This window comes from Nicotiana tabacum, chromosome 10, assembly GCF_000715075.1.
Source record: "Nicotiana tabacum cultivar K326 chromosome 10, ASM71507v2, whole genome shotgun sequence".
In the NCBI taxonomy this organism is placed as follows: Eukaryota; Viridiplantae; Streptophyta; class Magnoliopsida; order Solanales; family Solanaceae; genus Nicotiana; species Nicotiana tabacum.
In genome coordinates, this window is record NC_134089.1 from 67,758,472 (window position 1) to 67,773,186 (window position 14,715).

Here is a 14,715-nt window from a genome sequence, read left to right on the forward strand (position 1 = left end):
AAGAGATGCGGTCAAATCCAAATAGACGCAATCCAGATCATTGGTGCGAATTCCACAACGATCACGGGCACAAAACTTCAGAATGTAGATTCCTGTAGAGTGAAGTGGATCATCTATTGAAGCAAGGGTACCTCACTGAGTTATTTAGTGAGAAAGGAAAACAATCTTATATGAAAAATAGGCAAGAGCCACCACAACCTCCTTCACCCAAGAGGACAGTGAATGTCATAAGTGGGGGAGAAGATATTCATGGCATAACCTACACAGCCTCCAACAAGGTTTCTAAGGTAACAATTACACACGGGAAACGGGTGCGGCAGATCCTTGAAAATGAAAATATTTCGTTCGATGACACAGATACCGAAGGAGTGACAACTCCACATAATGACGCACTGGTAATATCTTTACTTATACATGATACTAATGTGAAACGAGTTTTAATTGATCCAGGGAGTTCTGTAAATATTATATTACTAAGGGTACTACGGGAAATGCAAGCTGAAGACAAAATGATACCCAAGGCGCACACCTTGTCAGGCTTCGACAATTCAAGTATAGTAACAAAAGGTGAGGTAATTCTAACAACTTTTGCTATGGGTGTTGTGAAGGAAACTAAATTTCAGGTAGTTGATATGGAAATGGCCTACAATATAATCATGGGGAGACCATGGATACACGATATGGATGTTGTCCCATCAACTCTGCATCAGGTTATTAAATTCCCATCACCATGGGGAATTTGCCAAATTCGTGGGGATCAGCAGATGGCTAGAAGTGTCAACGCTGTAACAAGTATGAGCGCCGTAAATAAAGAAAAATAGCAATTACAGGAAACAGTTGAAGGTAAAAAAGATCAAACTTCAACTGAACAAGAAAAGACAGATTTGGACTCAAGGCCTGACACAATTCAGGAACCTGAAGAAAATGAAAGCATCAAAACGACAATTGAAGAGCTCGAGGCAGTGATGTTATTTGATCAATGGCCTGAACGGAAGGTTTATGTCGGGGCCAATTTAAGCTTAAACATGCGAGGTATGATAATCGAATTTTTAAAAGATAACTTAGACTGCTTTGCTTGGTCCCACGCTGATATGACAGGGATACCACCGAATGTGATGACTCACAAACTCAATGAGGACCCTTCTTTCACACCAATAAAGCAAAAGAAATGAAAGCAAGGTGCTTTCAAGAACCAGGTGATTCAGGATGAAGTCCAAAAATTATTAAAAATCGGATCAATCCGTGAGGTAAGTATCCTACTTGGTTAGCTAACACGGTGGTCGTACCCAAGAAAAATGGTAAGTGGCGTGTTTGTGTGGATTATACCAATTTAAATAAAGCCTATCCAAAAGATTCCTTTCCCTTACCGCATATAGACCAACTAATTGATGCAACCTCAGGTCATGAACTTTTAAGTTTTTTAGATGCATACTCGGGGTATAATCAAATTAAAATGGATCCTGGTGATGAAGAAAAAACTTATTTCATCACAGACAGGGGGACTTACTGTTATAAAGTAATGCCCTTTGGTCTCAAAAATGCTGGGGCAACCTATCAAAGGTTGGTCACCAAAATGTTCCAAGAACATTTAGGGAAAACAATGGAGGTATATATAGATGATATGCTCGTCAAAACCCAGCAATCTCATGATCATATTTCTCATCTATCTGTTACTTTTGAAATTTTGCGAAAATTTAATATGAAACTCAACCCAGAAAAATGTGCATTTGGAGTTGCATCAGGTAAGTTTTTGGGTTTTCTTGTTTCTAATCGTGGTATTGAAGTGAATCCTTCTCAGATCAAAGCAATAGAAGAAATCCCTGATATCCTTACTAATAAAAAGGAAGTACAAAGATTAACGGGAAGAATTGCAGCTTTGGGGAGATTTATTTCCAAATCCTCAGAAAGGTGTTTTAAGTTTTTCTCTGCACTTAAAAAGCAAGATCATTTTGAATGGAATGAAGATTGTCAACAAGCCCTTAGAAATTTGAAAGCTTATTTGTCAAAACCACCGTTGTTGGCAAAACCAAAGGTGAGGGAAAAACATCTCATTTATCTGGTCGTATCTGAAGTCGCAGTGAGTGCTGTTTTAGTCCGCAAGGACCAAGGTAAACAATCTCCTATTTATTATGTAAGTAAGTCCTTATTGGAAGCTGAGACACGATACCCACAGCTAGAAAAATTAGCATTAGCTTTGATCATGGCATCTAGAAAATTAAGACCTTATTTTCAATGTCATCCTATTAATGTAGTTACTGCTTTTCCGCTTCGAAATATTTTGCATAAACACGAACTTTCAGGAAGATTAGCAAAATGGGCTATAGAACTAAATGAATATGAAGTTGTTTATCAACCCAGGACTGCTATAAAGTCTCAAGTACTAGCTGATTTCGTGGCTAATTTTAGCTAGGGGATGCATTTAGAAGCAGAAAAAGAATTACTAGTTTTTAATGGTGCGAACCCGGGGACTTGGGTTTTCTTCACTGACGGTTCATCTAATGTAAAAGGGGCAGGCCTAGGAATAGTCCTCGTACCACCTGCGGGTGAGACTATTAGACAGGCTATAAAATGTCATTCTATAACTAACAATGAAGCAGAGTAGATGCTGTAATTGCAGGTTTAGAATTGGCACGAGAACTCGGCATAACACAGATTATAATCAAGAGTGATTCTCAACTCGTGGTTAATCAAATGCTGGGGACTTATACAGCCAGAGAGTCATGAATGCAAGAATACCTCGCAAAGGTACGGGAGTTAATAAAGCAATTCCAAACTTGGAAAGTAGTGCAGATCCCAAGAGATGAGAATGTAGAGGCAGATGCTTTAGCAAATCTCGCATCCGCAGCAGACGTAACAAACAATACAAATGCTTCAGTCATACATCTATTTCATTCCGTTCTCGAATCTGATAAAAACGAGGTAAATTTTAATCATCTAACATGGGATTGGAGAAATGAAATTGTTGCCTTTTTACAGCACGGTACCGTGCCTAATGACAAAGGAAAGGCTCACGCGCTTCGCAAAAAAGCTGCACGATATTGTTTATATCAAGGAAATCTTTATCGAAAGATGTTCGGTGGACCACTAGCAAGGTGTCTCGGACCCTCTCAAACAGAATATGTGATGAGAGAAGTACATGAAGGACATTATGGGAATCACGCAGGGGGACGGTCACTGGTAAGAACATTAATTCACACAGGATATTATTGGCCTAAGATGGAAGAAGAGGCAACCAGTTTCGTGTCCAAATGTGATAAATGTCAAAGGTACGTCAATAATATGCACAGACCAGCTGAGTTACTACATCATGTTATAGCCCCGTGGCCCTTTATGAAATGGGGAATGGATATCGTAGGTTCACTTCCACAAGCAAAAGGTCAGGTAAAGTTTCTACTTGTACTTACAGATTATTTCACTAAATGGGTAGAAGCAGGGGAATTTAAACAGGTACGAGAGAAAGAAGTTAAAGACTTCATATGGCGAAATATAATATGCCGCTTTGGAGCACCAAAGGAGATCGTGTGTGACAATGGACCACAATTCATTGGAGCTCAAATCACAGAATTTCTTCGAAGTTGGCAGATCAAAAGAATAACGTCTACGCCATACCATCCAGTAGGTAATGGACAAGCAGAATCTACTAACAAAGTCATTATCAACAACTTGAAGAAGATGTTACAGGATTCAAAAGGTAATTGGCCTGAGGTGTTACCTGGAGTATTATGGGCTTATCGTAAAACGACCAAAACAGGCACTGGAGAAACACCATTTTCAATGGTTTATGGTGCGGAAGCCTTAATTCCAGTTGAAATAGGTGAGCCAAGCACACGGTACGATCAAGCGACGGAGGAATCTAATAATGAAGAGATGTGAGTTAGCCTAGATTTACTTGAAGGGAGAAGAGAAGCTGCATTAATAAGGATGGCAGCACAAATGCAGGTAATAGAACGATATTACAATAGGAAAGCACGCCTCAGATTTTTCAAAATTGGGGACTTCGTGCTTAAAAAGGTGTTCCAATCTGCAAAGGCTGCTAACTCAGGAAAGCTAAGTCCAACATGGGAAGGACCGTACAAAGTCCGTGGCATTGCGGGAAAAGGAGCATACCGGTTGGAGACAATGGACGATAAAGTTTTACCCTCACATTGGAATGTCGTCCACTTAAAAAGATATTACTTTTGAGAAAGTACCTACGGTCAGGTATCATCATGTTAAAATTTCTCTCTTGGATTATTAATATTTTACTAACGATTTTAGATGCTAGGCAAAATACCCTAACTCGTGCCAAATGATGAGTCACAACCTGCAAGGCAAAATGGAGTATTCTTAAATTCCTAGCCCAGGGTTACAACTAATTTGATGGAAATACACACGAGTTAGGCAGTCTTCATCTATAATCGCACCTTCGAGTCCCGTATATCTTTCTATTTCAGGAAAAAGGGCCAAAAGTAAAAGAAATAAACAAGTGCTCGAGGCTTCATACTTCACCGCTCAAACACTTGGGGGATTACAATACTGTACACAGATACATGTAGAATGCAGATACGAATATCGAACAACAGAGTTAAGTGTTGAGTAAAAGTTACGAAGCCTTCAGCGGTTATGAGAATAATAGAGTCATCTCTCAAAACTCATAAGCAAAGTCATCTCTCAAACCCTTCTTAATATATAAAGATAGGGTCATGATTATGTACTGAAACAGGTTATGAAGAAAAACCTTGTTTATTCTATGTTATGTACAAATCTGTTACAAGAAAAACAGTTACGAGAAAGTTGTAGATGTATTGTAATACATGTAACAGTCAAACACTTGTTAAAGTTTATGAATAAAAACTTACCAAAGTTGTTTCATACAAAACATGTGTCTTCCTATTTCTTTCATCGTATTATAACACCATTATGAAGTTGAGACGTCTTCTTCATTAAGTGTCGATAAAATAAAAGGGCCCTCTTTTATAAGCCTCATGTTAATAATCCATGAGAAGAATCATAAAGCATTTTAAAAGGATAAAAATGCTAAGTTGTTCTATGAGTCCTAGATAAATAGGCAAGAATAGAATATGCAGAAGTACCGATAAAACTACTTAATATAAAAAAAAACTAAGTACAAACTTAGTCAACAAAGCATTTGTTTTTTACAAATGCCCCATTATGATAACTGGGGACTTCATCAAAAGATCCTTTACAGCAATTTCATTTTTAGCTAGTCACTGAAGGGTTTGGAGCATCAAAAGTTTCACCCTCGGGAGCAGGAATTGCAACCCCAATTGCTGCAGTAGCCACTTCTTCATTTAAAAGTTCTTCCGTTCCAGGAGCTTAAAGTACAGGAGAAGGAGTATCACTAGATTGTTGACTCGATGGTATCTACGACTTTGGCCAGTTCAGACTGCAAGTCAAAACCTTCTTGAGTAGCTTCCGTCAAAGCATCACGGCGAGATTTCAGGAAAGCCCAACTCACCTCTATGTTGAAGTTCTCCTCCAGAAGTCCATATTCCTTTTCCCACATAGCAAGATCGTTTTTTAAGATTTGGTGCTCAGCTAAATGGGAATCAAGGGAAGCTTCAAGAGAGGCATGAGAACTCTTCAAGGCATGAATCTCGTCAGAGGAGGTCTGTAAGTCAGCCTGAGCTTGAGTCAAGCTTTGCACTAACTCTCCTGCATACTCTTCTTTCTTAGCCAAAAGTGCCTTAAGCTCCCTAACTTCTTCACTAGCCTTGGATAATTGTTCTGACAAAGAGCATTCCAAAAGCTCTTTGTCTCTTTTAAATTGGCTTGAAGAAGCCTTGGCAGTTGCCAGTTCAGAAGTCAAACCACGGTTTTGCTGCTCCAGGAGGTTTTTATTTTCTTGCAACTCCTCTATGGTCCCTTGAGCATTCTCAAACTGTTCTTTCCAATTGGCTGCTTCAAGCTGGGCTCCCCTGGCTATTTCTTCGGCCTCGTGGACAGTCTTTTCAGACTCACGTGCTTTTCTTTCCAGAAGGGAAATTCTTCCCATTAATTCCGTACCAATGAGGTTAGCCTACAGAGACAACTCATAGAAATGAAGGATTGAAGATAATTAAAAAAAAAACTTATTGGTAAGAAGAGGAAAAATACCTTCAAAGTAGAATGAACTATGTCATTCATCAGAGTTAAGAAGCTATGGCTCTCCATCTTCTTCTTCTCGATATCTCCAATTAGGGGCTCGAGCCAAACATCGGCTCTACCAGTCTTCCTCAAGAGGCTATGATTGGCAGGAACTTCCAGAGTAACACTTCTCATAGTCATACTTCCACTGCTAGAACCCGTCTCTGTACGATGAACAGAGGGAAGAGGAGCAATGGAAGGAATGGAAGGAGAAGATGTAGAAACATGAATGGAAGGAGAAGATGTAGAAACCAACGCAGGAGCGGAAGCAGGTGCAGTAGAAACTGCCAAGGGAACGGACATAGGAGCGGTAGAAACTGGCAAAAGAACGGAAGTCGTCAAAACTGATAAAGAAATACTTACGGTTGACAAATGAATGGAGGAAATATGAACAAATGAGGAAAGAGGAGCTTCATCAAAAACAGGGCCGAGCTCGCCACTCCCGAAACCACTATCAAAAAGATGCTGAATTGACTCATTATTATTTCTTGGTTCGGTGTCCTCGTTAGAATGAATCAAAACAGGCTCGGTGGTGGAGGTTCGAGCAGGAGTGTCTTCAATTTCATCATTAATGATTATTCGCCTCCTGACCCTTGGCCTGGTAATTAGGGAGGTACCATCCTCTTCTTCTTCAGAACTTTCCTTTATAGCTTTCCTTTTTGGCAGCAAGGCTCGAGTCTTATCCAAATCAAGAGCAACATTCGCAGACATGCGAATGACCATAGCTACTTCAGCCGTCATTCCTCTAACGCCAAATCCTGATTAAAGGATGGATATACATGATCAAAGTTGAGGAAAAAATGCTTAACATGTAAAAAAAACATATAAAAAGGAGGATACCATGTGTTTTGACCTTCCAGCCATGCAAGGAAGAAATTGATTTCCAAATTTTTTGCTCCCTAGAAGCAATCTTCAAAAGTGAGTCTACCCAACCACGGAAGTTGGGAATAGGTTCCACATCTCCCATGGTTGCTACAAAAAACCAAGAAGAGACGAGGTTAAAAGCAAAATTTCTTTTGAAATTCTCAAAAGTAGGTACGGTAAATAAAAGGAAACCTACGCTCAAAATTCCACTTCTCAGGGAAGGGAATATTTGTTTCGCCAATCAAGTCCACCGTACGAACAGCAACGTAACGGATATACCATCCACGATCTTTGTCGTCTTCAGGATTTACCAGAACTTTTTTGCTCCTTGCAGTTAAGGTAAAAACCCCATGACGTATTAAGTTAGGATGGTATAGATGAATGAGGTGAGAGAAGGTGAAGTTGACATTGGCTTTGGAGGATAAGTATCTCAAACAAGCCATTGTTCTCCACACTAGTGGACCGATTTGGGCCAAACAAATTGTAAAGAAACGGCAAAAATCAAGAATAACTGGGTCAATCGGAGGATTAAAACCTAAAGTGAAGGGGTAAGTATAAACAGAAGAATACCCACTTCTAAAGGAGGAAATTCTTTGATTTGGGGAAGGAATTGACATTCGGAGACTATCCTTCCATTTACAATCTTTTCTTATAGTGGGGATTGTAAGCTCGGTTACTATTGTAGGGTAAGTATCGACTTTTTCTAAATTTGCAATTTATTTTTGAAGAGACATTTTGTCACTTTCAAAAGACAAATCGCTGGGAACTATCTCATCAACTGAGGGTTCTTGAGAAGAATCAAGAATTTCTCTACTTTTAGAAGAGGGGGCCTTTGGGATAGAACTCCTTGAAGAAAAACCAGAGGAGCCGCCTCGAGTAGATTCTAACCCTGTTCGAAGCCTACCTCCTCCGCCTCTTCTGTGTCTAACAGGGTCGTTGGGGAATTGGTCTAGAATTGGAACTTTTTTACGGTTAGGGTTTGAAGAAGACATTGTTAGGAAGGATAAGTCGAAAGAAAGTGAAAATAAAGAAGAAAGTGCTTGCTGAAGATTTGTGAAGAAGACAAAGGAAGAAAAAGTTATGTATAAAATGAGAACCGTCAACCTTAGAAGTGTAATGATGGAAAGCCTATAATAAAGGCAGCTATCACTTCGTGAATAGTGAGAATGAAGAAGTCTCGAAAAAGGGTGTAAATAGCGGAATCAATCAGAAAATGACACATGGGCAGAACATTAAATGGAAAAGACTACTGAGGCGTTAATACTGTCATAAGCATTCATTGTGGCAAAAATTCCTTTTTTATGAAGATCCACTTCCCAATTATTTAATTGATAAATAAATGGAAAGTGGGGGGGACTATCTGTATTGGGAAAAAACTGAGTTTATATTAAAGATGATGTGGCATGACACGTGGTTTAGTTAAATGGTCAAAGCGCAACAATTGACTAAGAGACACAGATGGAGACAGCCACGGGAAGAAGAATTTAAATAGGCACGAGACGAAGTATAGATACGAGTCTCGTACCAATTTAAATTATTTACAGTCAACAGATTAGAAGGCATTAAAGATAAAGATCTGATGACAGGAAGGAGTCCAAATTCATTATTAAATACTTGATACGTTAGAAAATTGGTATTTAATAGGAATGATTGTATAACGGCTTATTTAATGTCATTTATTATTCATAATTATATCATTAAAGCTGAGGCTTCATTCCTTTACCTAGAATTATCTATAAAAGGAAGAAGTATCATCATTTGTAAAGACACGGAATATTATTGAGAATTCATTGAAATACAAAACTATTTGCTGTTTTACCATCATTCTCAAAAGTATTTCATTTTTGTCTCTTGATTATCAGTAACCCGAATTTCTTTTTAGCTTTGACCAAAGACTCAGATTTTTGGTTAAACAATTTTCCCTGCCAATATACGTGCAGGAAGACAAGATCCGATTACGTTGGGCCTAATTTTAGATAGTTTTGCATTTTTCTGTTGTTTTAAACATTTTCCACTCTGATGATGACTGGTGTCCTGGTATTTTATTATTATAGTATTTACTATAGTGGTGTTTAATTATTATTGATCTGGTACAATGTTACAACCTGCAGGACACTAATATAATTATTCCATTGGAGTCAGTATTAATTGCCAATGAAAATATAATTTTCCTTCTTGTCAATGTTTTTTCTCCTTGGTATTTGGCCATGAGGTCAACTACATCAATTGCGTCAAAGTGTGGTACAGAAAGACGTAAGACTAACACCATGTGAGAGTGAGACTCTCATAATAAAGTCGACAAAAAGTTAATGAAGCAGTTCAATGCTAAATTAGTGGCTAAAAAATACACATAGTAGAAATAGGACAGGATAGGAAAAAAAAATATCAATCCTTAGTGGAAGAATAATAGTCGTAATTTGAAGAATAAAAGTACTCGTGGGACTGTTTTTTGAATTTCTTTTTTCATTTAACATTACATTGAAAAAGGCACCAATTTTTTTTGAAAAGGAAAAGTATGCAACTAGCCATTTGCTCACACTTTCAAACGCATTGTTTAGCGGGAAAACACAATCGGCACTACTCTCTGTCATCGATGGACGCCATCGGCGCCGGAGCAGAGAAGAGAACGGCCATCTCCAAGAAGAGACCTCGCCGTACCACACAACCAAAACCTAAAATTGAAGTTCCAACTAGCGGCGATATAGAGGACTTCAGTTTCAGCAAAGACGAAGCCCTACAAATTAGGGCTTCTCTATTGGAATGGTACGATAATAATCAAAGAGACCTTCCTTGGCGAAGAATAAGTAGCAGTAGCAGTTGCGGATTTAAAGAAGAAGATGATGATGATGAGAGAGAGAAAAGGGGTTATGCAGTGTGGGTATCTGAAGTAATGCTTCAGCAAACTAGGGTTTCAACTGTGATTGACTATTTTAATCGGTGGATGAATAAATGGCCTACTCTTCATCATCTCGCTCAAGCTTCTCTTGAGGTAGTAACACTTAGCTGCTTACCTTGTTGATGTTTTTCTTCTTTTCTTTTTGGAATTTGTTGAATTCGGAGTTTTATCTTTTATCTACCTTGCAGGAGGTAAATGAAATGTGGGCAGGTTTAGGATACTATAGACGAGCTCGGTTTTTGCTGGAGGTGAGGTTTCTGTTTTTGCTGTGGGTTATTTAATTTTCTGGTCAATAGTCTCATCCTAACATTAGAAAAAAAGGTAAAAATATGTGAAAATTACGAAATACTGGAAATTAAAAAAGAAGTATTTACATCTGTCGCACAACACAGACAGTGCCATGGATTGGATACAGTTGAAGAGTTGAAAAGTAATTTGCAGACTAAGAGATGAAAACATCAAACTGTATTTGTAGAGAAACTATAGTTGTTAACTGATTTAAAGAGTACTGCTAAAGTATGCAAATTAGCATACAACTCTGCTGAAGTACTCATTATCTAGTTTGTTTATTATAGATATCTGTGCTTTCGCAGGGTGCAAAAGAGGTTGTCGAACAAGGAGGTACTTTTCCGGAGACAGTTTCAGATCTTCGCAACATCAAAGGGATTGGTGAATATACTGCTGGTGCTATATCCTCAATCGCCTTCAAAAAGGTCAATAGCTCTTGCAAAGTTTTGACTGACTAATACACTCTTCCTCTTATCACATGTTCTAAGTTATTACTGTAGGCAGTGCCTGTTGTTGATGGAAATGTGGTCAGAGTTATTTCTAGGCTGAAGGCTATATCTGCAAATCCAAAAGACGCAGCGACAGTTAAGAAAATTTGGTGAGTCTTTGTGATGTATAATGCAGTTTTTTGTTGCTTTCTTACTGTAATAGTTACTTGGTAAGCAAGTTGGAAGAACAATACACTGCAGCTATATTGCTCGGATCTTCGAAGATACTGCCGGGTGTGTGTCAGATCCTCCTAAAATGACTTTTTAGGATCTGACATGGGTGCGACAATATTTTTGGAGGATTGGAGCAACATAGCACTACAGTGAACTGCCTCATATTCCATTCTCTACCTATCTTTTCTTTCTATTTCTTATCAAATATATTCGGGAAACGAATCTAAATTGTTATCTTCCTTAAGCAGTGATCATGCCAGATATTAGTAATTACCCAATTTTGGATATTACTTTATTTCTTAGTAAATTTTCCATCCTGTGTCATGTTATCTATTTCCTTTTGAATTAGGAAACTTGCAGGGCAATTAGTTGATCCTTTTAGGCCTGGAGATTTCAACCAAGCTCTTATGGAACTTGGGGCTACGTTGTGCTCTCTTTCGAATCCAGGTTGTGCTGCATGCCCCATCTCTGCTCAATGTCATGCTTTATCACTCTCTAGGCAGAACGAATCAGTTCATGTTACAGATTACCCAATTAAAGTTATGAAGGCCAAACAAAGGCATGAGTTTTCCGCTGTTAGTGTTGTAGAGATACTGGATTGCCAGGAAACGATAGGACCTCAATCCAGCAGCAAATTTATTCTTGTGAAAAGACCAAATAAGGGTCTACTTGCTGGCCTCTGGGAGTTTCCATCAGTTCTCTTGGAAAAGGAAGCAGACTTGGCCTCAAGAAGAATAGCAATTGATAAATTTTTACAGTCATCATTCAATCTAGATCTTAAAGAGTCTATTAGAATAGTTTCACGAGAATATATTGGAGAATATGTCCACGTCTTCAGTCATATACGCCTCAAGATGTACATAGAGTTGCTGGTCTTACGTCCAAAAGGTGCATTCTATGCGTTGACTTATTACCTCATGGTTACTGATTCAAATGCTTAGAGTGTAGCACCTTTTTTCATATACTTAATTGCATGTGCTTTCTGTTGACATGAAGGAAATAGAAGCATTGACTACAAAAAGCGGGACAAAGAGAGCATGACATGGAAATATGTCGATAGTAAAAACCTCGATAGCATGGGATTGACATCTGGAGTAAGAAAGGTACTGCTGAAAATCAAAGAATACCTGGATCTACTCGCCTTTACTGTGTGGTTGAATGTTATAATGAAGAAATTTGATAGATCACATAAGTGAGTTGTAAATAAGGAAATAAAAACTTTTCTGAAATGGCAAACTATCTTACTGACTAATGCAGAATGACTTGACAAATCACATCTTGAGTTGAATTGTTTTCTTTAATCTATAATGCACTTAGGTGTAACAAAGGGACGGGATAGAACTAAAATCACATGGAAGGAAGGTTTCTCGAAAGACCTAAAAACTCTTGGAATCATTGTAGACTTAGCTAAAGAAAAAATAGCGCACAATGGAGTAAAAAGATCCATATAGGTGATTTGTACTAGTTGAGAATAGGTTTTAGGCTTGTTGGAAAACTTCTAATATGGTTATTATTAATATCACTATACATACATACATATATATAAAACTTATTTTTTACTTCTATTTTATTTGGTATTATGATGACATAAGTTGAGCTTAAATGGAGAACTGAGGATTCATATTGCCCCGGACTAGTTTGGGACTACGGCATAGTTGTTGTTGCAATCTATAATGCACCTATCGAGAGCTTTACCGGTGGGATCCTGCCAATATATGTTTTAGTAGCCATTATAAAATACTTGATATATGAAGTTATGTTGTCACTTCGTGCTTAGCTCGTGTGTAACTTTTTCCGGCCGTTCAAATTATAACATAGTGCAACATAGTTAGCTAGTATAAAAACAACATTACTACGGTGTTTGGATGTGCGACATTAGTTTCACTTATTACCATCTAAGGATTATGAGATTTATAGCCTTCGAACACTTGGTTCAATGGCCAACATTGCAACCAAGAGTACTATTTCTTGGATGTCCTGTCTATAAAGAATTTCTCTTGATCAATAACCCTACTTTTCTGCTGCTTTTGTTTGTTGAACATTTGGCTGGGAATGGGCGAACCAACCAATGATGACTAAGAATTTTCTTCTAATGCAGGTTTATAACATGGTACAGAAACACAAGCAAACTGACCAGGGTACCATCCCAGAAAGGAGGAGGAAGCCAGCATTAAGAAGATAGAGATGGTACTGGCTGTGCCAATGAAACCTTTACTGACCACTCAGGTACTCTTTCTCCAAATTCTGGCAATGTTTTCCAGGATATACCATTCTGGTCTAGGATTATGCGTAAGGTCTCAATATTTTCTGATTGGATTCTATTCATGTCAACTATTATTGAACTTCCTGGTAATGTCTGTTCTTGTTTCATTAACAGTCACTTCTATATTAAATGGAGCCTCTCCTTTTTAACATTTTCAGCCAAGCAATGTGTCAGAATGATAATATATGCTTTGTCTTTTTAAGAATCGAACTGCTTCAATTATAGTTCCCCTATTAAAAAGGTAAGAGCATATATGTTCATAATGATGATGTCCATCTCAATGAAAAAGTATTAGGCATGTGCTTAATAAGAGTTTTCTTTGGTTTGGTAGCCAACTTTGTTGACTTGGTTTGGTTGGTAGCCAACCTTGTTGAATTTCTTTGGTTTGGTAGCCAACTTTGTTGAATTGTGAAAAGTGTGTGTAAATTGTCAAATATTGTAGGCTTTAGAGGGTGAAGCTTTGGCTATAAAAGGAGAGCTTCAACTCTCATTTCTTCACACCAACAAAGAGAGAAAGAAAGAGTGAGGTTTCACAGACAAGGTATAAGAAAATAGTCTGTGAGGAAAATACAGAGTGAGCGATATTGTAGTGAGGTGGGAATATCAAAAGAGGGTTATTTCTTTTGAGTGTTGTAGTGGTCTTTGGAGTATTTATCTCCGACCTACAAAGTGTAAAATTCCTTACTATAGTGATATCAGTTGCTCCTCTCGGGGTCGTGGTTTTTCCCCCTTATTCAGAAGGGTTTTCCACGTAAAAATCTTGGTGTCATTGTTACTCTTTTATTCTTGTTAATTACCGTATCTCGGTGCTACATTATTATTCCGCTTTATTACCGTGAATATTATTTTGGTAAGGGGTTTATTCCCATCACATAATTCATTGCTACAAGAAAGGTTGTATGGTTTCAGGAAATATTAAAGGCTCCCTTAGTGACGGGAAATTTAGCCAGGAAGACATTATTGTGCAGCTGTTTGACAATTGGTGTATAACAGATCATACAGATGCTAAATTATTGTATCTTATTGGCATGTGTTTCCAAGCTCTTGTCTGCATTATTAAGCAGATGCATTGGATTTCGTACTTTTTAAGTAATTAAAGTGGATGTGTAAGCAGTGCCAGCGGTTCCAGGAATCTATTGGTTGTAAAATATTTTGTACACCTGTATGAAGTAGCTTTATATTGGAACGCATTTGGCAGTCATACATTTTGGAGCTTCAACTTTTTTGTTTCTTTTCCCCATTTTGATTTGTTGCCTTCTTTCAGATGTGAGAAATTAAGGAATGATACTATTTTTGATTGACGGAGTTACTTGTTTAATAAGATGGGTTTATTCAATTATCTCCTGGATTCTTGTTTCATTTGGGTTAAAAAGGAGAACACTATTTGATTCCTGATACAATGATCATAGTGAAATGGATAGTGGCTGAACAACTCGAAGTAAATGACAGGAGCATGTTTTATGGCCGTTGGTCTTCGCTGTATTTTAAGGAAATCTAACTTTAAAGAGCACTGATTATAACTAAAGATAATAAAACGATAGTAATAGTCCTCATTTTACTTAAAGAGTATCCAGGTCTGCGACCAATTTATCTTTTTGTTGGTGTTCAATCAGCTA

General features: G+C 37.9%; 1 protein-coding gene across 1 annotated transcript; it reads left to right on the forward strand.

The window, feature by feature from the left end:
* The first annotated feature begins 9,385 nt into the window (after positions 1 to 9,385).
* Positions 9,386 to 14,318, forward strand: LOC107809776 (adenine DNA glycosylase-like). Its single transcript, XM_016634466.2, has 8 exons — positions 9,386 to 9,979; positions 10,075 to 10,134; positions 10,480 to 10,599; positions 10,675 to 10,772; positions 11,186 to 11,724; positions 11,833 to 11,939; positions 12,935 to 13,062; positions 14,009 to 14,318. The coding sequence occupies exons 1-7, from the start codon at positions 9,506 to 9,508 to the stop codon at positions 13,016 to 13,018; spliced, it is 1,482 nt and encodes a 493-aa protein (XP_016489952.2). The 5' UTR covers positions 9,386 to 9,505; the 3' UTR covers positions 13,019 to 13,062; positions 14,009 to 14,318.
* Positions 14,319 to 14,715: the final 397 nt, after the last annotated feature.

Excerpts from the sequence above, each read along its gene's own strand:
- LOC107809776 (XM_016634466.2), top strand. The coding sequence starts at position 9,506 with ATGCAACTAGCCATTTGCTCACACTTTCAAACGCATTGTTTAGCGGGA. Across the intron at positions 9,980-10,074 it reads TCGCTCAAGCTTCTCTTGAG|GAGGTAAATGAAATGTGGGC; the intron begins GTAGTAACACTT and ends TCTACCTTGCAG. Across the intron at positions 11,725-11,832 it reads GCTGGTCTTACGTCCAAAAG|GAAATAGAAGCATTGACTAC; the intron begins GTGCATTCTATG and ends GTTGACATGAAG.